Source organism: Oreochromis niloticus, linkage group LG11 (genome assembly GCF_001858045.2).
Source record: "Oreochromis niloticus isolate F11D_XX linkage group LG11, O_niloticus_UMD_NMBU, whole genome shotgun sequence".
NCBI classification, from domain to species: Eukaryota; Metazoa; Chordata; class Actinopteri; order Cichliformes; family Cichlidae; genus Oreochromis; species Oreochromis niloticus.
This window is the reverse complement of record NC_031976.2, coordinates 6,023,364-6,041,777: the sequence shown is the minus strand read 5'-3', so window position 1 is coordinate 6,041,777 and position 18,414 is coordinate 6,023,364. Positions and strand designations below refer to the sequence as shown.

Genomic DNA, 18,414 nt, shown 5'->3' with positions numbered 1-18,414 from the left:
TCCAAATGGGCTGCCACCGCTGTAGCTATAACTGACCAGATCAGCCCTCCCACATCAACAGCTAGTTGTCATGTATAGTGAGTTATGGCAGCAAAACTACAAGTTCAGGAGAGCCTGTGACCACAATGATGCATCTCAGTTTTAATGGAAAGGACAGATGATGTTTCAAGCTTTCCTTATTAAGCTGGGGCTTTTGCTACCTTTGGGGCTTACAGGATGAGTAGGTGTTTGGCTTTTCTCTCATTGTAACGTGTCTGCTAAACCTTTTACTTCAGCAATTTACAATATAAAGACAAAGATATGCAGTTTCAGATTAGTTTGACTATTTCAAATACCCCAGTGTCCCTCTGTCCATGAAATGAACTCATGGAGCCCCATCATATTAACTAATGTTTCTGTGTTGTACATTTTACAACCAGATGTTGTCTAATTCCAGTGTTTCTGGTGGCTTAACACTGAATATAGTTTTGCTGGTTATCTGCACACAAAACACGAGGTCCAAGGCATTTACATATGCCTGTTCTGAGCGAAGAGTAATGTTGTTTCCGTCCCCAGAGAGCCAAGTATTTATGCCATTAACATCAGGCGAGCACAATATCCAGGAGGATGTGGTTGGTGTAACTGCACTGTATGTTTTGCTGCTCTGTTATCACAGTGCCAGACTGTTGTAATTGACCAGTGCAAAAACATAGAGCCAAGCATTTGTGCAGCTGATATTTGAGGTTCAGTTGTTTATGTCTTTTAATTTCGTCTGGCCCAGTTGCAAATGAACAGTGTTAGTTTTTATACATCGTTAGAGGTATCGATATTTCACTTTGAAACCAGGATTGATTTTCGACTTTTTCCCATTTGTCCTTTTTTCCATTGTAGAATTACTGAGCGCCTGCTTCTATTTTACCCACAAACCATTTATCCTTTACCTTCTGTTTTCTCTCTTTAGTTCTGCCCTGTGCTGTGCATGACATTTATTGCTACTTCTTTTGTGTTCCAAGATGCCATTCAGGCCGCCTCCGTGCTGCTCGAGGTAAAAGATGTGTTGGTGAGAACTGGACTAAAGGAGCGAAGCCGTGTCCTGTTGGGACCATTTTCCTGCAGCGGTTCCTTAGAGGCTCGTTGGTGTCGCCACAGTGGCAGCCCTGGACCCGAGCCCGGCCCCCCCAAACTGCTACTGGACCTGAAGGGAGGCCTTCTGCAGGTTCGTATAGGATTTATTATCAGGCACAGCGATAGTTGATGGAAATGAGTCTCTCTGAAGAATGCTTTGTAAATGTTTTAATGAGGTTCTTCCTGCTCAACACCAGTCTTAATCTCAAGGTAGACCTACCGCCCACTAAAACATCCACTAAACTGTCATTGGTTTCCAAATTAAACCATACAGCATGTATATGCTGACACCCACTCACATCATAGCTTCTCACAATCTGAATACTCCTCTTGAATCTGATATTCCTTTTTAATTCACCATGGCTTCTGTCCTCTTTGGAGTGAAGTGATGACAGTAGAAATTACATGCTGTAATTTCACTGTACATTTGAGTCATATCTGCTGGTTAAGTGGTGGAATATTAAAAAGCTATTAATAGAGGCTGGGAAGTAGGGGAGAATATGTGTGGCTTTTTTCCTGTCACAAGTTACATAATGCCCACACTGAAAAGTCCCTCTTCAATGTGACTGACTGAGCACATTATTACAAGTGTATTATTCCACATTACTCGCTCAGGGGGAACCCCCTGACCTCTTTTATTCAGTGATTCTCTAATGCTCTTATTGCGTGCCCACAAACAGAAACATCACTCGCAACTCAACACTTAATACGTAATCATACATTTCCCTCTGCAAATATTGGCATTTGTGGTGTTTTAATCAAGTGCTGTTCGAAAACCACCGGAATTCCCTCAGATTCCTTCTTTTCGTGCTCTCTTTCCGAAAACTTGGGGGGGAAAAAAAAAATCCCCAAATTTTCCTGTTTTTAAGAGTTTAGTCATAACCCACCCTTGCAAGCTAGTGAGCGGCGGCCGAGCAGCCGGGCAGCTCCATGTGTGAAGAGTTTTTGACTCAGAGATTCCTGGTCCTTGGTCCAAACCCCAGGCAGACTTGCTTTGATGGAACAGAGGAAGGGGAATGCCGCGGATAAGTGAGGAAGACGTAAGGTTGTGTTGGGTAATGTTGGTAAGGTTGTGAATGGGTGATGATGAGGGTAATCCTGACTCCTTCTCTTCCTGTTTTGGAAAAGAAAGTGTTGATGCAGCTTTTCAAGAAAGAGCCAGAAGTCTGTAACATGTAGCTTTATCCTCATGCCCATCTGTTATTTAACTTTTTTCGACTTTTCCCCATTTGGAGCTCCTTATGCTCCTCTTTTATTCTTTTAATCCTTGCTCCCAGTCATCTCACCTTTTTTGTTCTGTCCCAACAACAGGTCTTTTGGGGCCAGGAACACCTGAACTGCCTGAAGCTGATAGAGGAGCACCTCCGTGCCTACCTCCACCTGCAGAAAGGGGATTCAGCTGAAAGCTGTGCTAAAGGCAAGGCCTGCCACACCCAGCCACCTCCGTCTCCAGGCTCTCCCTCTCCTCGGACAGAGCACAGCTCAGATGACTTACGCACAGGACGTTTTCAGTATATCCAGGACTCAGGTGAATGTCAATGTGCTGTATGCTGATCTGATGCAGAGATGATGTGCGGCTCATAGAACAGAGATTGAAATGTAATAATAATAGTAGTAATTGTTTCTTGATAAGTTTCGGTCCATAGGATAAACAATAACGATGGCTGTTTATTCATATATTCGTGTAAGTGAGTTGGACAAACTAAAAAAAAGAGCTTTTGTGACAAAGTGAGATGTCACTTAAGATACACATCGACTTAAATCAAAGTCAGATCAAAGCCCTGTGTGAAAAGAAGTTTCATCAGACATGTCTGCCTGTTTCCACTCTGAGTAACATGGTGTTTATTCCCTCTCTTTGTGCTTTGTGTGCGCTGTCCTTTAGACACACACAGCAACATTATACACAGAGGATCAAACTTCTCTCTGGCTGTAGACCAACCGTCCACTCTGTCAGCTGTGGTTGAGTCTTTGTTTGTTGCACTGTTCAACTGGTCTTTGATGCATTTAATATTCTGGCTGAAGCAGAAAAAAAGTACAGTAGTGAACTAGAACCAAGAGGACAATCTGTCTGCAACATGTTGTCCAACTGGGCCCCAGAGCAAAGAGACCAGGAAGTGCCGCTCCCCAGGTCTGACAGGGATAGATGGGGTAGATGGACAGGAAGAGTAAATGAAAACTTGGTGGAAACGAGGGCAGAATGAGTCTCTAACCCACTTTCTCTCAGTTCAACCAAACACAAATGAAAGCAAAACCTCATGAATGTATCTGCCTGTTCTTTCATCTGCCCTTTTTGTTGAAGAACAATATGCTGTCCACCTCTAAGAGGGCACAGACAAGAAATGGTTTTATACAAAACCAAAAGTTTCAACTTGTGAAGCCCTGGGACCAAACAAAGCAGAAATTCTCTGCTTGACTGTTTTTTTTTAAATAAACATTTTTCCAAAGGACTTGAATCCCAAGCAGCAGCCACAAAGTGAGTCAAAACACCACTCAGAGGTTTAGATCCAGCGTTCTCCAGCTTTTGCAGGTGCTTGGCGTGGTTCAATCAATGGCCGTTTACTCAATAGCAAAAATGTTTACTTAGCCACTATGTTTATGAAGGGCTCCTTATGCATATAAACACTCAGAAAGCATGGAAACATCCACAGCAATTTCTGAGGCAAAATTGTTTTGGTAGTTTCAGATACCATAGTACAAATAACCATAAAAACATTGCTACACAAAACATGGATGCAAGTTAAATATAGTCCCTTTGAACCAAAAGGAGAAAAAGTGCAAAGAACGCTTTTTTTAACCTATATCTCAGGGGGGAAAGAGGCCAGTTAAGCTCTTATAATTAAACCAGATTTCTGTTCAATTCAGTGTATCAGTGGGTTTTTGCCCCAGAATCCTTTTCTGCCCCTTGTTTACTTTTTGCTGTTTTAGTTCTGCCACTTTTTTTCTGGTACTCGTCATGTGTTTTCTCTTTTAAGTCTGTAAGTCTTGCTCTAAAGTATAACCACAACAGAAAATCACTGACAAATTAAATAAAATCCTGTTTTGTTTTGTTTTCTTTCCTCGCAGCTTCACAGAGACTGCCAGGTCCACATGAGGTGGTGTTTTACAGCGAGACAGACGATACCCCAGGGGTGATGTTGTGGAGATACCCAGAACCTCGTGTCCTTACCTTTGTCAGGATAACACCTGTTCCTTTCAACACCACAGAAGACCCTGAGATCAGCACTGCAGACCTGGGAGATGTCCTGCAGGTAGAAATTGACGCCCGGGGTTTGAAACCAGATCTGACGAGTAACGTTGTCAATCAAAAAGGTAGCCTTTTGCGTAATACTTAGAATAACCAAAATTTTCAAAATAGGCATTCAATGAGCCCACAAACCCACCAGGAAAGGTTTTTCACAGAGGTCTGTGCAAGGGACATTTTCCTAGAGACTTTTACAGGACCAGAAATTATATATTTTTTCAACTACAGGCTTTACCCTCTGGTGGCCATTAGAGAGAATGTGGTATAAGGCACTTAGCATTTGCATTCTCTTTTCATAGCCGTCCATCTTATGTTATGTTATGTTATGTCCCTTCCATAGTATATAGAGAGTATATGTCGTATGTGTCTGCCTTTACTCCAAAACTCCAAAAAAGCAAAGAACAGTAATGCGTTAACCAATCTATGGTCCAGCTCATTTTGCAGATGCTATAGTCAGCTACTAAGATGCAAGATTAGAAGAGAATCCACATACCTCTGCCAGTAGTCTTTGCTTAACATCACCTGCGCTAAAAGGGAAATAAAGCGTCGTAGAGCTGGACCGGGGGGGGCCGTTGTAATTCCCTTGACATGAGTCATGAGAACTCCTATACACTGCATGTTATTGAATGACAGAGACCCCTGCTGTCTTTCCAAACATGTAATACATGGTCAGACAGCTGTGGAAGTCATCGTGCATGCTCTGGTGTGAATAGCCAGGTGTCTCAAAGCACAGATGAGGTTATATTTTGGCAGGGTGCAGCAGCTACCGAGCCTTCGGGGCCTCAGTGGGGGACAGGACATCCCACTTTTCCTCCTATCACTCATTTCCCCATCCTCTCTTTCCCCATCTTCTCTTTCCAACTTTTCATTCTTAAAGGAAAGATTCGTCCCAAATTGTGTTCTTTTGCATCCTCCTCCATATTCTCTTTTTTTTCTTGAAACAGAAATTTTTCAGTGACTTTGCCTGATAGTGTCATTGCAACAGTCGCTTGGATTTATATTTTTTGACCATTCCTTTAGGAATTGAATCTGTGGGAACAGAACATGCAAAACATGTTTTGTCACCCTCTCTTCTTAGCCCAGTCAAAGCCATCTGTGTTTGGTCTGATTTTATTTGAATGGCCTTGTTATTGTGGTTTTAAATTCAATTGTGTGACTGAGAAGCAGCTGTATAGCGACTGATAAATGATCTACCACTAGATTCTCAAAATATGATGCAAGGATGGGTCAAGTACATAAATACAGACAGCTGATCAAAGATTACATTATTGTAACAACAGTTTAGCATTACTTCGTGATGGCTATAACATTGTAAGTGTAAAAAGTTTTACTATGACAAAATAATTCCCAACTGGCTTTTAGCTTTTTTTATTCAGTTTGAAGCTTTGGGGTTGGATTGCCCTCGTCTTTTCCTTCTCCTATTTTTCTCCAGCTGCAGCATAGGTTTCTCATCTCCCCATCTCCTCTCTTTATCTTTCACATTCTTTCCTGAACAACCCATAGACATTTCACCTACAGTACAGATTTTGTCTTCTGTCTGTTTATGTGTACCGGCCCAGGAGAGAAAAGATTTTGGAAGGTGCTGCACATGTCTGACTTTCAGCGAGGCCCCACAGCTGTAAAGTCTGTAATGAGCAAAACTCCTGAGCAAACCCTCAAGCTGATTGGCCACATATTGAGTTACAATAGAGAATAAGAGGGAGCTGATGTGTGTAGAGGAGAGAGAGTTGGAGGAAGATGTGATGATAGAGTTGGGATTGGGGGAAGGGGTTATTGTGGGTGGAGGAATAGGAAAGAATATTGAGGGAAAGAGAGTGAAAGGGGGTTAAAGAAATATATATATGACCATAGAGAGGGGTGGTGTCTTTTGCAGTTCTGATAATGCCTACAGAAGCCTCAGTGTGAGAGGATCTGTGTGACAATGCTACACTTTCTCTACTCCAAGGAAGAGGATGTTGATTATTTAGCAGCTGGTGGAAATGCGAGGCAGGCAAAAATGAACTGTACCTCCTTCCTGATGTATACTCTGCAATATAATACGTGTTATTATTACACATATGTGTCCTGTGCACAGAAAATGCATTTTCAGATCACATTTACACAAATAACACTGATTCACAATGTGTTGTGAGCCACTAGGAAAGTAGTATATCAGATGTCAGTAAGGAGTATGCATTTACGTCTGCATTACTACATATGTCTGTGCCAGTACATAAAAGATAATGCCTGTGACTACAGACATGTATATTAGAGTTGTGTGTATTACACAGCAGGAGTTATGGAACCAGTGGTTGATGAACATATGGTTTCCACATCTTCCACTCTGCTCCTCTTCCCCTGTCATATGGCATGGTCCTATCTCTTCTGACAAGTCTGTTAAAAGGAATCAGGTGTTGAGACTACTGCAGGGATAGTGGTGAAAAGAGGAGGCCCCAAGCACACAACTGTTGTTAAATCTCCTTCATGTGGGGATTTGATGCAGCATCTGTAGAGAAAAGCAATTGAAGCCATTGCATTTGACAAGTTAGAGAAATCTATAAAGCACATTGTGCAAAATTAGTTGTCTTGGTTTCTATTAGAAAGGAGTAGAACTTGTAAAACTGTTGAGCCAGCTGTAAAGGATCAAAAAGTAAGCAATGAGTCTCTCTGCTGTTTTTGTGTTATCCATGTAAACGATGCTGCAGCATGTTCATAGAGCAATGGGTCTGGCTGCTGGTAATAGTATAAATGTAGGACATAACACGCAATGTGTTTGTTTGTTTAAACTGATTTCAATTCGGTGTTAAACGCTATTCCAGTACGTTTTTGAACACTGCTAAATATGTTGTTACTAAGCTAGATGTGAAAGTAATTCTAAGATATTGGATATCTGTTTACAGATAAATTACATTTACGGTTGTTATTTTAACTGAAGTTCTTGGTCATCAGCCAAAGTTATTGCAGTCCAAGGTTTGATTAATTTTAGCCCCAGTGACATAATGGTAACGCGTTCCCTTTTAGGAAACATCAGCAGTCTCGTTTAATTCTCTTTTTTAATTCCTCCCAGGACCAGAAAGAAAGTCCAGCTGAAGGGAACGGAAATGCAGCCATAAAAATCCAAAACACAGTAATGGCTTAGTTTGTATTCCAAAGGAATTTCATTTACTTTACATCAAGACTGAAGAGAGAGAGAGAGAGAGGGAGAAGGAGAGAAAGAAGGCAGTCATAATTTCTCAGGCCTCTAAAATTACCATGTGGCCACGCAGAGATGGAGGCTGATAGATTTTGAGAAATGGAAAGTGAGAGGCATAGGGAAAGAAAAGAAATAAGTAGTTAAGGGCGAGTGATAGTCAGCATTAAGCTGTGTGTTTATTCCTCTCTGTCATTTATGAAGTAGTTTTTTGTAATTCTTTTTTTTTTTTAAACATATTAGCAGGTGGATGAAGGACTGTATGTAAACAAATAAAAATAGGTTTTCCGATCGGTTTTCCTCACTAACCCCCACCCCACCCCCAATCATTTTCTGCCTCCTCCTCTCTCTCCATTCTCCTTTTGTCACACTCCCCCCTTGCTCCTTTCCTTTGGTCCTTCCCCATTTTCCCCTACTCTTCTGAATAAATGAAGGGGGGGGGGGGGGGGGGGGGGGGGGGGGCGCTCCTGCTCTGAGCCTTGCTGCTCGCTTGTCCCCAGAGCAGATCATATTAACATTTTATAAAATCAAGATTTCCTGCATTTAAATAGTTGTGGTTTCCCAACTGGTTCCAGTATCTCGGAGGGGGAATTCAAACCTCCTTCCATTACTCAAAGTCAAATTGCTGCCCGAGCTGTTTTTACGTACGGTTGAAGGGGAGCAATGTCAGAATTTGGTGGTTGGTTGGGGGGGTCTCTTGACGCTGAAAAGCAACTGATCCCTAATGGAGCATCCACAGGTTCCCACCTGTAGAGTGCCGAAGTGATGAACTGATGATAAGAGAGAAAGGTGACTCATTGTCACCTTCTTGTTACGTGTGGTCAGTTCTCTGAATCATAAGCAGGTGTTCCTCTTGCTCTCTTTTCTGTCCATCCTGTTCGTGTTCCCCTCCTCCTGCTTCTGTGGGGCCTGGGAACCATGGAGCAAACACAGGAGCTATGATTCAGCCTGACCCCAGCTCAGGGGAGCTGGAGGAGATGGAGCATGTTAAAGCAGAGAATAAAAGTTCGAGTTCAGACACGGCATCCAGTAAAGTAAATGTAACAGAGTCTTGTCTCATTCAATTGCCTTTTGTCCATGCCGACTTTTCACAATATGCAATTGTGTTACTGTGATCATCCACTCTCTGTTGAAGGAAGTTGCCCAAATCACTCTGACTTAATTCAAACATCACACCATCTGCTCCCCTGCTGTTTGCGTGCATGGTGTTGTGGGGATAGCCTTTCATGTCCCAGCAGGCGTCCGTTGTGCCATCGTGGCCCCTCTGGCCTGCGAGCGGTATCATAAAAATGCTGCAGCCTGAGATGAGCCACCAACCTTCAGCCATAACTTGTTTTTGTCATTGTTAATGTTATATGAAACACAGTTCCACCATCAGCTTCACATCTGTGACACGCCCTTTTCGCCGATGCACTCGTTCTCTCTGATGAATAGAAATGTTGGAAGGTAAAACAGGGTAGTCAGCTGGGTATTTTACTTCAGAGCGACACATTGACCCAGAAATAGTGAGGTGGAATTTTAGCCAAGGTAACTATTATTGTAGCAGGACAGTGCTCAAGCGGACCTGCATTAGTCACAGCTAATGCACTATAAAAATAAAAGACTGTCCATGTGGTTAATTTGATCTGGAGTTTTTGCACCTCATCCACTAAAATCTCCAGTCCCCCTCTAACAGTTTGGCAGAACAGAGTAAAAACACAAAAAAAAGAGAGAGCATGAAGATCTCTGCATGGGCTTATTCCTGATTTTCCACACTGATTAATGTTAACATATATTAGCCCACCTGAGACAGCATAGCAGGAGTCATTTTCAGAACAATTTTTATTACATCTCTTGAATAAACATTTGTTCAAGCTGATGTCAATTCAATTTGTCTGCTGGCTGATAAGAGGTAGCAAGCAGTGGAATTTTTAGACATATAGGCATCAGTGAAATAACAGAAGACCTAATAGCTCTGTTGATATTGTTAATAAAAGTAATGGCAGACATGGCTGTGGATGTCAGCAGCCACGGCCCCAGAGCGAGCTGAGGGAGTCTTCAGTTGCACAGACATACTTGAGAATTTGTAGCAATCACACCTGGGTTGGTGATGGAAATTGACTTAATTTCTGTATGTTGTGGATTTGCTTTAGTTTGCCTGCCTTTAGTTAACCTTTAGAGAAATTGTGATTGTACAGTCAGACTGAGAGAAGTAAAATCATGTCGAACAGTCTTGAGTTCTCAGAAACAAAGGTGGATTACATGGATGGAAATACGATCCATACATGCACAATGCTGCCAGCACTTCTGAATATAACATTTGTAAAACGTTTTTAAAAAGTGCTTAACATATAGTGTTGTGCAAAAGTCTTGAGTCACATTTCTTTCTTTCTTTTTAGCTAAGAAAATCTGAAATGGGTGCAGTGACTTATTGAAACATCTGCAAACATACATGGAAATGCAGCACTTTTTTTTGTATAAGGCAAAAGCAGAGTTTATACAGGTCTAACAAGCTTGAAAGTCAATATTTGGTATGAGCATGTTTATTGTTTCACACAGCCTGAACTCTCTGAGGCAGTTTTCTTGTCATTTCTTTAAGCAGTCTTCAGGAATAGTTCTCCAGGCTTCACAAAGGATATTCAGAGGTCTTCTTTGGATGTTGGCGGCCTTTTGTTCCATTCTCTATCAACATGATCCCACACTGCTTCAATAATATTGGGCTCCAGGCTCTAGGGAGGCCAGCCCATGACTAATAGGGTTTCACTGTGTGTTGTTCTGTCCAGGTATGCTTTTACTCCACTGGCAGTGTGAAACCGATGCCAATCAGAGTACGTTCCAGTAACATCAAAATCAGATGATACTTTTTCATTAATTTTAACACAACCTTCAACATCCTCCACCTGTGTTTTACAGATGGCTGTAGACACTCAGTCTCGCCTGACCTCCCCCTTACATACTGACAATGATTTGACTCAGAAATTTCAAATTTGGATTCATCACTCCATCAGACCTGTTGCCACTGATTTTCAGTCCAGTTCTCTTGTGCATTTTCTCACTGGATTTGCACCCTTCCACTGAGACCATTACTGATGAGATTTTGGCAAACAGTAGATGGATCAACTGAAAGTCCAGACGAATCTCTCAGGTCCTGTTTAGAATAGAATAGAATAGAATAGAATTCAACTTTATTGTCATTGCACATGTCACAGGTACAGGGCAACGAAATGCAGTTTGCATCCATCCAGAAAGTGCTTTAGTCGTGATATAGATATATTACAATATAAATTAGCAATAATAGAGATGTGTAAGTATATTACAGAAATGGGTCTATTATGGTATGTTATAATGTACACAGTGTGAAGTATGTTATGAATATTCTATAAGTATGTACAGGCTGTAGTGAGTACAAGCTATGTACAGGCTATGAACAGGATATAAATATAAAATAAAAACTATACAGAAATCTGAGATATACAGTTATACAGAATGTGAACTATGTAAGTTATAAACAGTTGTGGGATTAAAAATTATCGTATGTACAGAATGATTATCTACACAGAACTATACAGTAGTGGTAAAGTGCTAGTGGTTGTGGGTGTGTGTATGTTCAGTCAATGAGTTTAACGTGGGTCAGATGTCAGGAGGCAGAGTTCAGGAGTCTGACAGCTGTGGGGAAGAAGCTGTTCCGGTACCTGGTGGTCTTAGTCCGGAGGCTCCTGTAGCGCCTCCCAGAGGGCAGGAGGGTGAAGAGTCTATGTGATGGGTGACTGGGGTCTCTGATGATTTTCCCAGCCCTTTTCAGACACCGCTTCCTGTAGATGTCCTTTATGGCAGGAAGTGGTGCTCCGGCGATGCGCTGGGCAGTTTTCACGACCCTCTGCAACGCCTTCCGGTCCGAGGCAGAGCAGTTCCCGTACCAGACTGTTATACAGTTGGTCAGGATGCTCTCGATGGTGCAGCGATAGAAGTTCACCAGGATGTCTGAGGACAGGTGGTTCTTCCTCAGAGTCCTCAAGAAGAAGAGGCGCTGGTGAGCCTTCTTGACCAGCTTGGAGCAGTTGGTCGTCCAGGTGAGATCTTCGGAGATGTGGACTCCCAGGAACTTGAAGCTGCTCACACGCTCCACAGCCGTCCCCTTAATGTGAATGGGTGGATGTGGGTCAGCATTCCTCCTGTAGTCCACGATGAGCTCCTTAGTCTTCTCGGTGTTAAGCAGCAGGTTGTTTGTGTCGCACCACTCAGCCAGACGATCCACCTCCTCCCTGTAGGCGGCCTCGTCATTGTCACTGATGAGGCCAATCACCGTGGTGTCATCTGCAAACTTAATGATGGTGTTGGAACCATCAGCAGGTCTGCAGTCGTGGGTGAAGAGGGAGTAGAGGAAAGGGCTCATCACACAGCCCTGTGGTACACCGGTGTTCATTGTGATTGTTGATGAGCAGCGGTTATCCAGTCGGACGTGTTGGGGGCGGTTGGTCAGGAAGTCCAGTAACCATTTGCAGATGAGGGAACTGATGCCCAGGTCTGTCAGTTTCCTGATGAGTTGTGAGGGGTGGATTGTGTTGAATGCTGAACTGAAGTCTATAAACAGCATTCTGGCGTAGGTGTTGTTGTTGTCCAGGTGTGAGAGGACAGAGTGCAGTGCGATGGAGACTGCATCCTCTGTGCTCCTGTTCTGGCGGTATGCAAATTGGTGGGGGTCCAGGGTGGGGGGGAGACAGGATTTGAAGTGTGCTAAGACCAGCTGCTCTAAGCACTTAGTGATGATGGGGGTGAGGGCTACTGGGCGGTAGTCATTGAGGCTAGATGGGTTGGAGTTTTTGGGTATCGGGACGATGGAGGTGGATTTGAAGCAGGCCGGTACCACAGCGTGGGCCAAGGACAGGTTGAATATGTCTGTGAGCACTCCTGCAAGCTCCCCAGAACACGCTCTGAGAACACGCCCGGGGATACCATCAGGACCTGCAGCCTTGTGGACATTGATCCTGCTCAGCACCGCTCCTACATCGGTGGGGGAGAGAGTCAGAGGTTGGTGGTCTGGCGTCATGTCTGTTATGGTTGTGGTTGTGGGGTTCCCTCGCTCAAAACGAGCATAAAAGTTGTTGAGCTCGTTGAGGAAGGAGGCATCAGAGGATGTGGGGGAGGGTTTGGTGGTCCTGTAGTCTGTAATGGTCTGGAGTCCTTGCCACATGCGTCGGGGGTTGGAGTTGGAGAAGTGTTCTTCTACCTTCTTTTTGTAATGGTGTTTGGCTTTTTTGATGCCCTTCTTTAGATTAGCCCTGGCTGTACTGTAGGCGTGTGCATCTCCTGACCTAAAGGCGGTGTTGCGGGCCTTCAGGAGGAGACGAACATCCCGGTTCATCCAAGGCTTCTGGTTGGGGTACATGGTGATCCGTTTCTGGGTGGTGACACTGTCTGTGGTTTTGGAGATGTAATCCAGTACAGATGAGGCGTACTGGTCCAGGTCTGTGTGGGTGAACATATTCCAGTCTGTGTTTTTAAATCTGTCCTGGAGCACTGCGTCTGTCCCCTCTGGCCACACTTTAATTGTCCTCACAGCAGGTTTCACACGTTGGATGAGTGGTGAATACCTAGGTGTGAGGAACAGGGAGAGATGGTCCGATTGTCCAATGTGGGGGAGGGGTGTTGCTTTGTAGGCTCCAGCCAAGTTGGAATAAACATGGTCTAAAGTCTTGTCTCCTCTGGTGTGGCAGGAGACATGTTGGTGGAATCTGGGGAGGACTGTCTTTAAGTTGGTGTGGTTGAAGTCGCCAGCAACAATAAAAGCAGCCTCGGGGTGTTTATTCTGGTGTTTGTTAATGGCTGCAGAAAGTTCTTTCATGGCCAACCTAGCATTAGCGTCGGGGGGGGATATATACTGCAGTGAGTATGATCGAAGTGAGTTCTCTGGGGAGATAATAAGGTCTGCATTTGACCATTAAAAACTCCGCATTAGGTGAGCAGTGACTCTCAGTAGTAGTGGAGTTCATGCACCAAGCATTGTTAATATAAATGCACAAACCTCCACCTCTGGTCTTGCCGGAGTCATCTGCTAGCCTGTCGGCTCGGTGTGTGTGGCGTCCTGCTAACTTGATAGCATTTCAGATCTTTGCTAGATTTTTTTCCCTGTTTCTTAACAACATGACGTTTAGATACAGTTCATTTGCTGTAGATAGTTTTTTAGGCCTGGCACTTCTTTTTTTCTTATCCTCTACTTCTCTAGTTTCCTCAAATGTTTTAAGGACATACTGCACGCCATGTCAAGAATATATACCAAGTTTCCAGCACTCATCTTATTGATGGTGTTATTTTATTTCTGTCATACTTTGTTATCTTTAGAATTTTTCATAGATTGAACAAAAGAAATGCAAACAAATTATGTATTTTTGCAATAAAATAAAAAAAAGTGCCTAAATACAATTTCAAATTGTCTCGATAGGTTTTCTGTTACTGGTTCATCATTTGAGTTAGTTGCCTTTTTCTTTTAATCGTTAAGTGATTCATGGGTCAATCTTAAATGTCTCAACCCCAAAAAAAGGTCAGGTACTGTATAAGGACTGGACTAAAAATGATTAAAAAAGCAGACAATGTACAATGCGGGTCTCTCAGAAAGACTAGAGAACCATTTCTCAAGATCATCTTAAATAACTACAAGAAAGTGTGGTTTCTTGGAAGCAAAATATAAAGAAATGAGGGGTGACTCAAGACTTTTGCACAGTACCGTAGCTTCTCACGGATTTAAAGCAAACCCAAAATGGAACATTAAGTTGGAATTTAGGATAGCAGATAGTTTTTTGGCTTATGTTTTGCCCACGGTCTTGGTGCCAGGCCTACTCTGTCGAGTCCTTGTGGAAAACACAATCTCGACCCATCCAGCCAAGGGAATGTCAGCTATTCAGGGTTACATGTTGTTTATCAGATAAGATACACACACAATCAGGCAGCGGAAACTGACGCTGCCCAGACTGTATGATACGCTCACATACATACGCACACCTGTGTATACACATATGTATACATGCATATTCTCTTTCATATGTACAATTATACATCGTTTTCTTCTTGAACACATATACACAATCCATTTGAATTATACATAGGTGCCTTCTCCTCCTGAAAGCAAGTGCCAGATGTTCAACTTACACATTAAGAAAACTCCTTTTTTCCTCTTTCCGTCATTCTGACATTTTTGGATTTAGTTATCGATTTCATCTCAACGTTCCTCCAAAGTTGCACCACAAGTGAAGGGGAACATGACGTACATTCAACCATGCAAATGTATTCTACTGTACCATATATATACACCTCATATATCCCTTTCTGCATGCCGTCATGTGTATAAAATATCACAGGTGAAAAAAAGCACGCCTGGTGTTTTAGCAATGCATTTCAGGGAATTCTCAGTGGAGATTCAGCGAGTTTCCGCTCCAGTGGCTCAGCGTTGGGGGTTGCGGGTGCACAACTCTGTCAGGTGCAATTATGAGAAGTTGATTCCAGGAAAACCTGTGTGACATTGATTATATGATGTAAGCTACAATTACCTCATCCATTCCTCTGTAGCAGTACAGCCCTGCATGAATATATGGATGCATGCACACATTTTGTGAGCACAAGGCTTCTGACACATACAAACTTGCTGACAGTTCCAGGAGTTTGGTAATTGTCTCAGGAGTTTCATGCCTCCGGTAAACAAGTGGACTGTCATATGTGACTTATGTGCACCGGCAGTACTAATGCACCCAAAGCATACACACGCATTCCTCAGTTGTGTTCACGTTCAGTGTGCTGCCACTACTGATCCATCAGTAGCCAATTTCTGCAGGTGCTTAAGGGAACCTGAGAACTTGGTCTAGCTGAGGGTACCAGACACCTTTATGTTAATTTTGGTACAGTGTGAGAGGAATGAATGGAGCCCTACCAGTCATCACATCAATGATACTCAATGTGAGAACACTCAAAAACTGATTGTTATTCAGTGTGAGAAACAGCTCCAGGACTTCAATGCTAATGGCCGTCTTGCAGCATGCTGTTGCTGGGTGTTTAGATATGCTGTGGTCATGAAATGTTGTTATGGAGATGAGTTGTCAGCTTGCTGTGTTGGTGGTCTGTGGTCAAAGCGCTGTCATTTTTTCCAACTAGACGAGAGATTAAAGATTGGTTGTGTCTGAAGTGAGTAAAATTCAAGGTTGAAATGCACATGCCATAAAAAAAATCACTTGCTCATTTGGTCTCTGAGATGGGGATTCCCCATGTCTTTTAAGGGTCAGTAAAGAATCAATGGTTAATGATTAGCAGACTACTGTTGTAGCTTAATGCGCAGCTAGGGGATCCACAGAGCAGAAGTATTACCTGCTTAACCCAGCACTGTACAATTCATTCACCCATAGTTCATTCCATACTCTGTTATAGTACATAATTAAATCAAGGATGTTTTATCCTAAATTCCAACTGTTCTGTTACATATAGCAGACTAAACTTTCCCAACAGTACGAAAAACAGCTATTGTGTGTAGGGATTTAGGAACCAACCATGTAATGCTTAACAAATACCAAGAGATTTAAGAAACCCAGCTGAAACTGTTAACCCTCAGTCATAATCTCTGGCTCTCTTCCACAGCATGTCTTTTGTCCCGTCTTCCTTCCCTCACCCCAACCGGTCCCGGCAGATGGCTGCCCCTCCCGAAACCTGTTTCTGCCAGAGGTTTCTTCCTGTTAAAAGGAAGTTTTTCCTTCCCACTGTCACCAAAGTGCTTGCTCATAGGGGGTCATATGGCTGTTTTTCTCTGTGTGTATTATTGTAGGGTCTACCTTACAATATAAAGCACCTTGAGGCGACTGTTGTTGTGATTTGGCGCTGTATAAATAAAACTGAATTGAATTGAATATCCTGGCTCCCTGAGTTGGCTCTCAAAACACTTGAACACCTAAACTCAAGTTTGAAGTGTCCTTCTCAAGAAGAGGCCAAATGGAGGATTAGTTAGTTAAATGCTTTCATTAAATGGATCCAAAGCCACTGTTTAAGAGAGGAATCTGTGACATTCATCTGCAATAGAAAAAATTATATATAACGAGGTATCACTTGATTGTGTACTGAAATTCAATAGCAACAATAAGCAATTAAGTTGCTCAGTATAACTGTAATGCTATAAGGAAACCCAGAGGGTTTTGAAAAAGCCTTGTTGGTTATGTAGGTCCTCATGATGTCATTGTGAAATGTGTTTCCTCAGAGTCTGTCAAAGCTCTCAACTACCTACGATAGTTCTAATTTGTTAGCAGTACATACAGGATGGCTGTATGGGGGCAACAGGAAGCAAAGAATGATTAAAGAGTCTTAAGTGCTACGATTTATATATATATCTATAAAAAACACCCAGCACACCCCTGCGGGCGGTTTATCCTTCAAGCTCGGGTCCTCTACCAGAGGCCTGGGAGCTTGAGGGTCCTGTGCAGTATCTTAGCTGTTCCCAGGACTGCGCTCTTCTGGACAGAGATGTCCGATGTTGTTCCCGGGATCTGCTGGAGCCACTCGCCTAGCTTGGGAGTCACCGCACCTAGTGCTCCGATTACCACGGGGACCACCGTTACCTTCACCCTCCACATCCTCTCGAGCTCTTCTCTGAGCCCTTGGTATTTCTCCAGCTTCTCGTGTTCCTTCTTCCTGATATTGCTGTCATTCGGAACCGCTACATCGATCACTACGGCCGTCTTCTCCTGTTTGTCTACCACCACTATGTCCGGTTGGTTAGCCACCACCATTTTGCCCGTCTGCATCTGGAAGTCCCACAGGATCTTAGCTCGGTCATTCTCCACCACCCTTGGGGGCATCTCCCATTTTGACCTCGGGACTTCCAGGTTATACTCGGCACAGATGTTCCTGTACACTATTCCGGCCACTTGGTTATGGCGTTCCTTGTATGCCTTGCCTGCTAGCATCTTGCACCCTGCTGTTATGTGCTGGATTGTCTCTGGGGCATCTTTACACAGCCTGCACCTGGGGTCTTGCCTGGTGTGATAGACCCCAGCCTCTATGGATCTTGTACTCAGAGCTTGTTCTTGTGCTGCCATGATTAGTGCCTCTGTGCTGTCTTTCAGTCCAGCTTTGTCCAGCCACTGGTAGGATTTCTGGATATCAGCCACCTCCTCTATCTGCCGGTGGTACATACCGTGCAGGGGCCTGTCCTTCCATGATGGTTCCTCGTCTCCCTCCTCTTTCTTGGGTTTCTGCTGCCTGAGGTATTCACTGAGCACTCGGTCAGTTGGGGCCATCTTCCCAATGTATTCTTGGATGTTCGTTGTCTCATCCTGGACTGTGGTGCTGACACTCACCAGTCCCCGGCCCCCTTCCTTCCGCTTAGCGTACAGCCTCAGGGTGCTGGACTTGGGGTGAAACCCTCCGTGCATGGTAAGGAGCTTTCTTGTCTTGATGTCAGTGGCTTCTATCTCCTCCTTTGGCCAGCCTATTACCCCAGCAGGGTACCTGATCACGGGCAGGGCGTAGGTGTTGATCTAAGAAACCCAGCTGAAACCGTTAACCCTCAGTCATAATCTCTGGCTCTCTTCCACAGCATGTCTTTTGTCCCGTCTTCCTTCTCTCACCCCAACCGGTCCCGGCAGATGGCTACAAGGCAAGACTATATAGACTATATAGGCACACCAGGCAAGACTATATAGATATATATGTGTGTGTATATGTATATATATATATATATACATATATATATATATACTTACATATAGAATAGAATAGAATGCCTTTATTGTCACTATACAGTTGTACAATGAGATACAGAGCATCTCCTACTCAGTGCAAACATGATGGGGGGGTACAGTTCTGCAGCGCTATATACATATGGATATATATATATATATATATATATATATATATATATATATATATATATATATATGTATGGATATCTATA

General features: G+C 43.3%; 1 protein-coding gene across 5 annotated transcripts in view; it reads left to right on the top strand.

Moving 5' to 3' along the window:
* vps13b (vacuolar protein sorting 13 homolog B) overlaps positions 1-18,414 on the top strand; it is a 300,414-nt gene that overhangs the window by 230,899 nt on the left and 51,101 nt on the right. For all 5 annotated transcript variants that reach the window (XM_005456766.4, XM_013275644.3, XM_005456763.4 and 2 more), the window contains exons 39-41: positions 993-1,195; positions 2,416-2,632; positions 4,168-4,352. In XM_005456766.4, the coding sequence (XP_005456823.1) occupies positions 993-1,195; positions 2,416-2,632; positions 4,168-4,352 (605 nt within the window). The remainder of the gene's footprint in view (positions 1-992; positions 1,196-2,415; positions 2,633-4,167; positions 4,353-18,414) is intronic.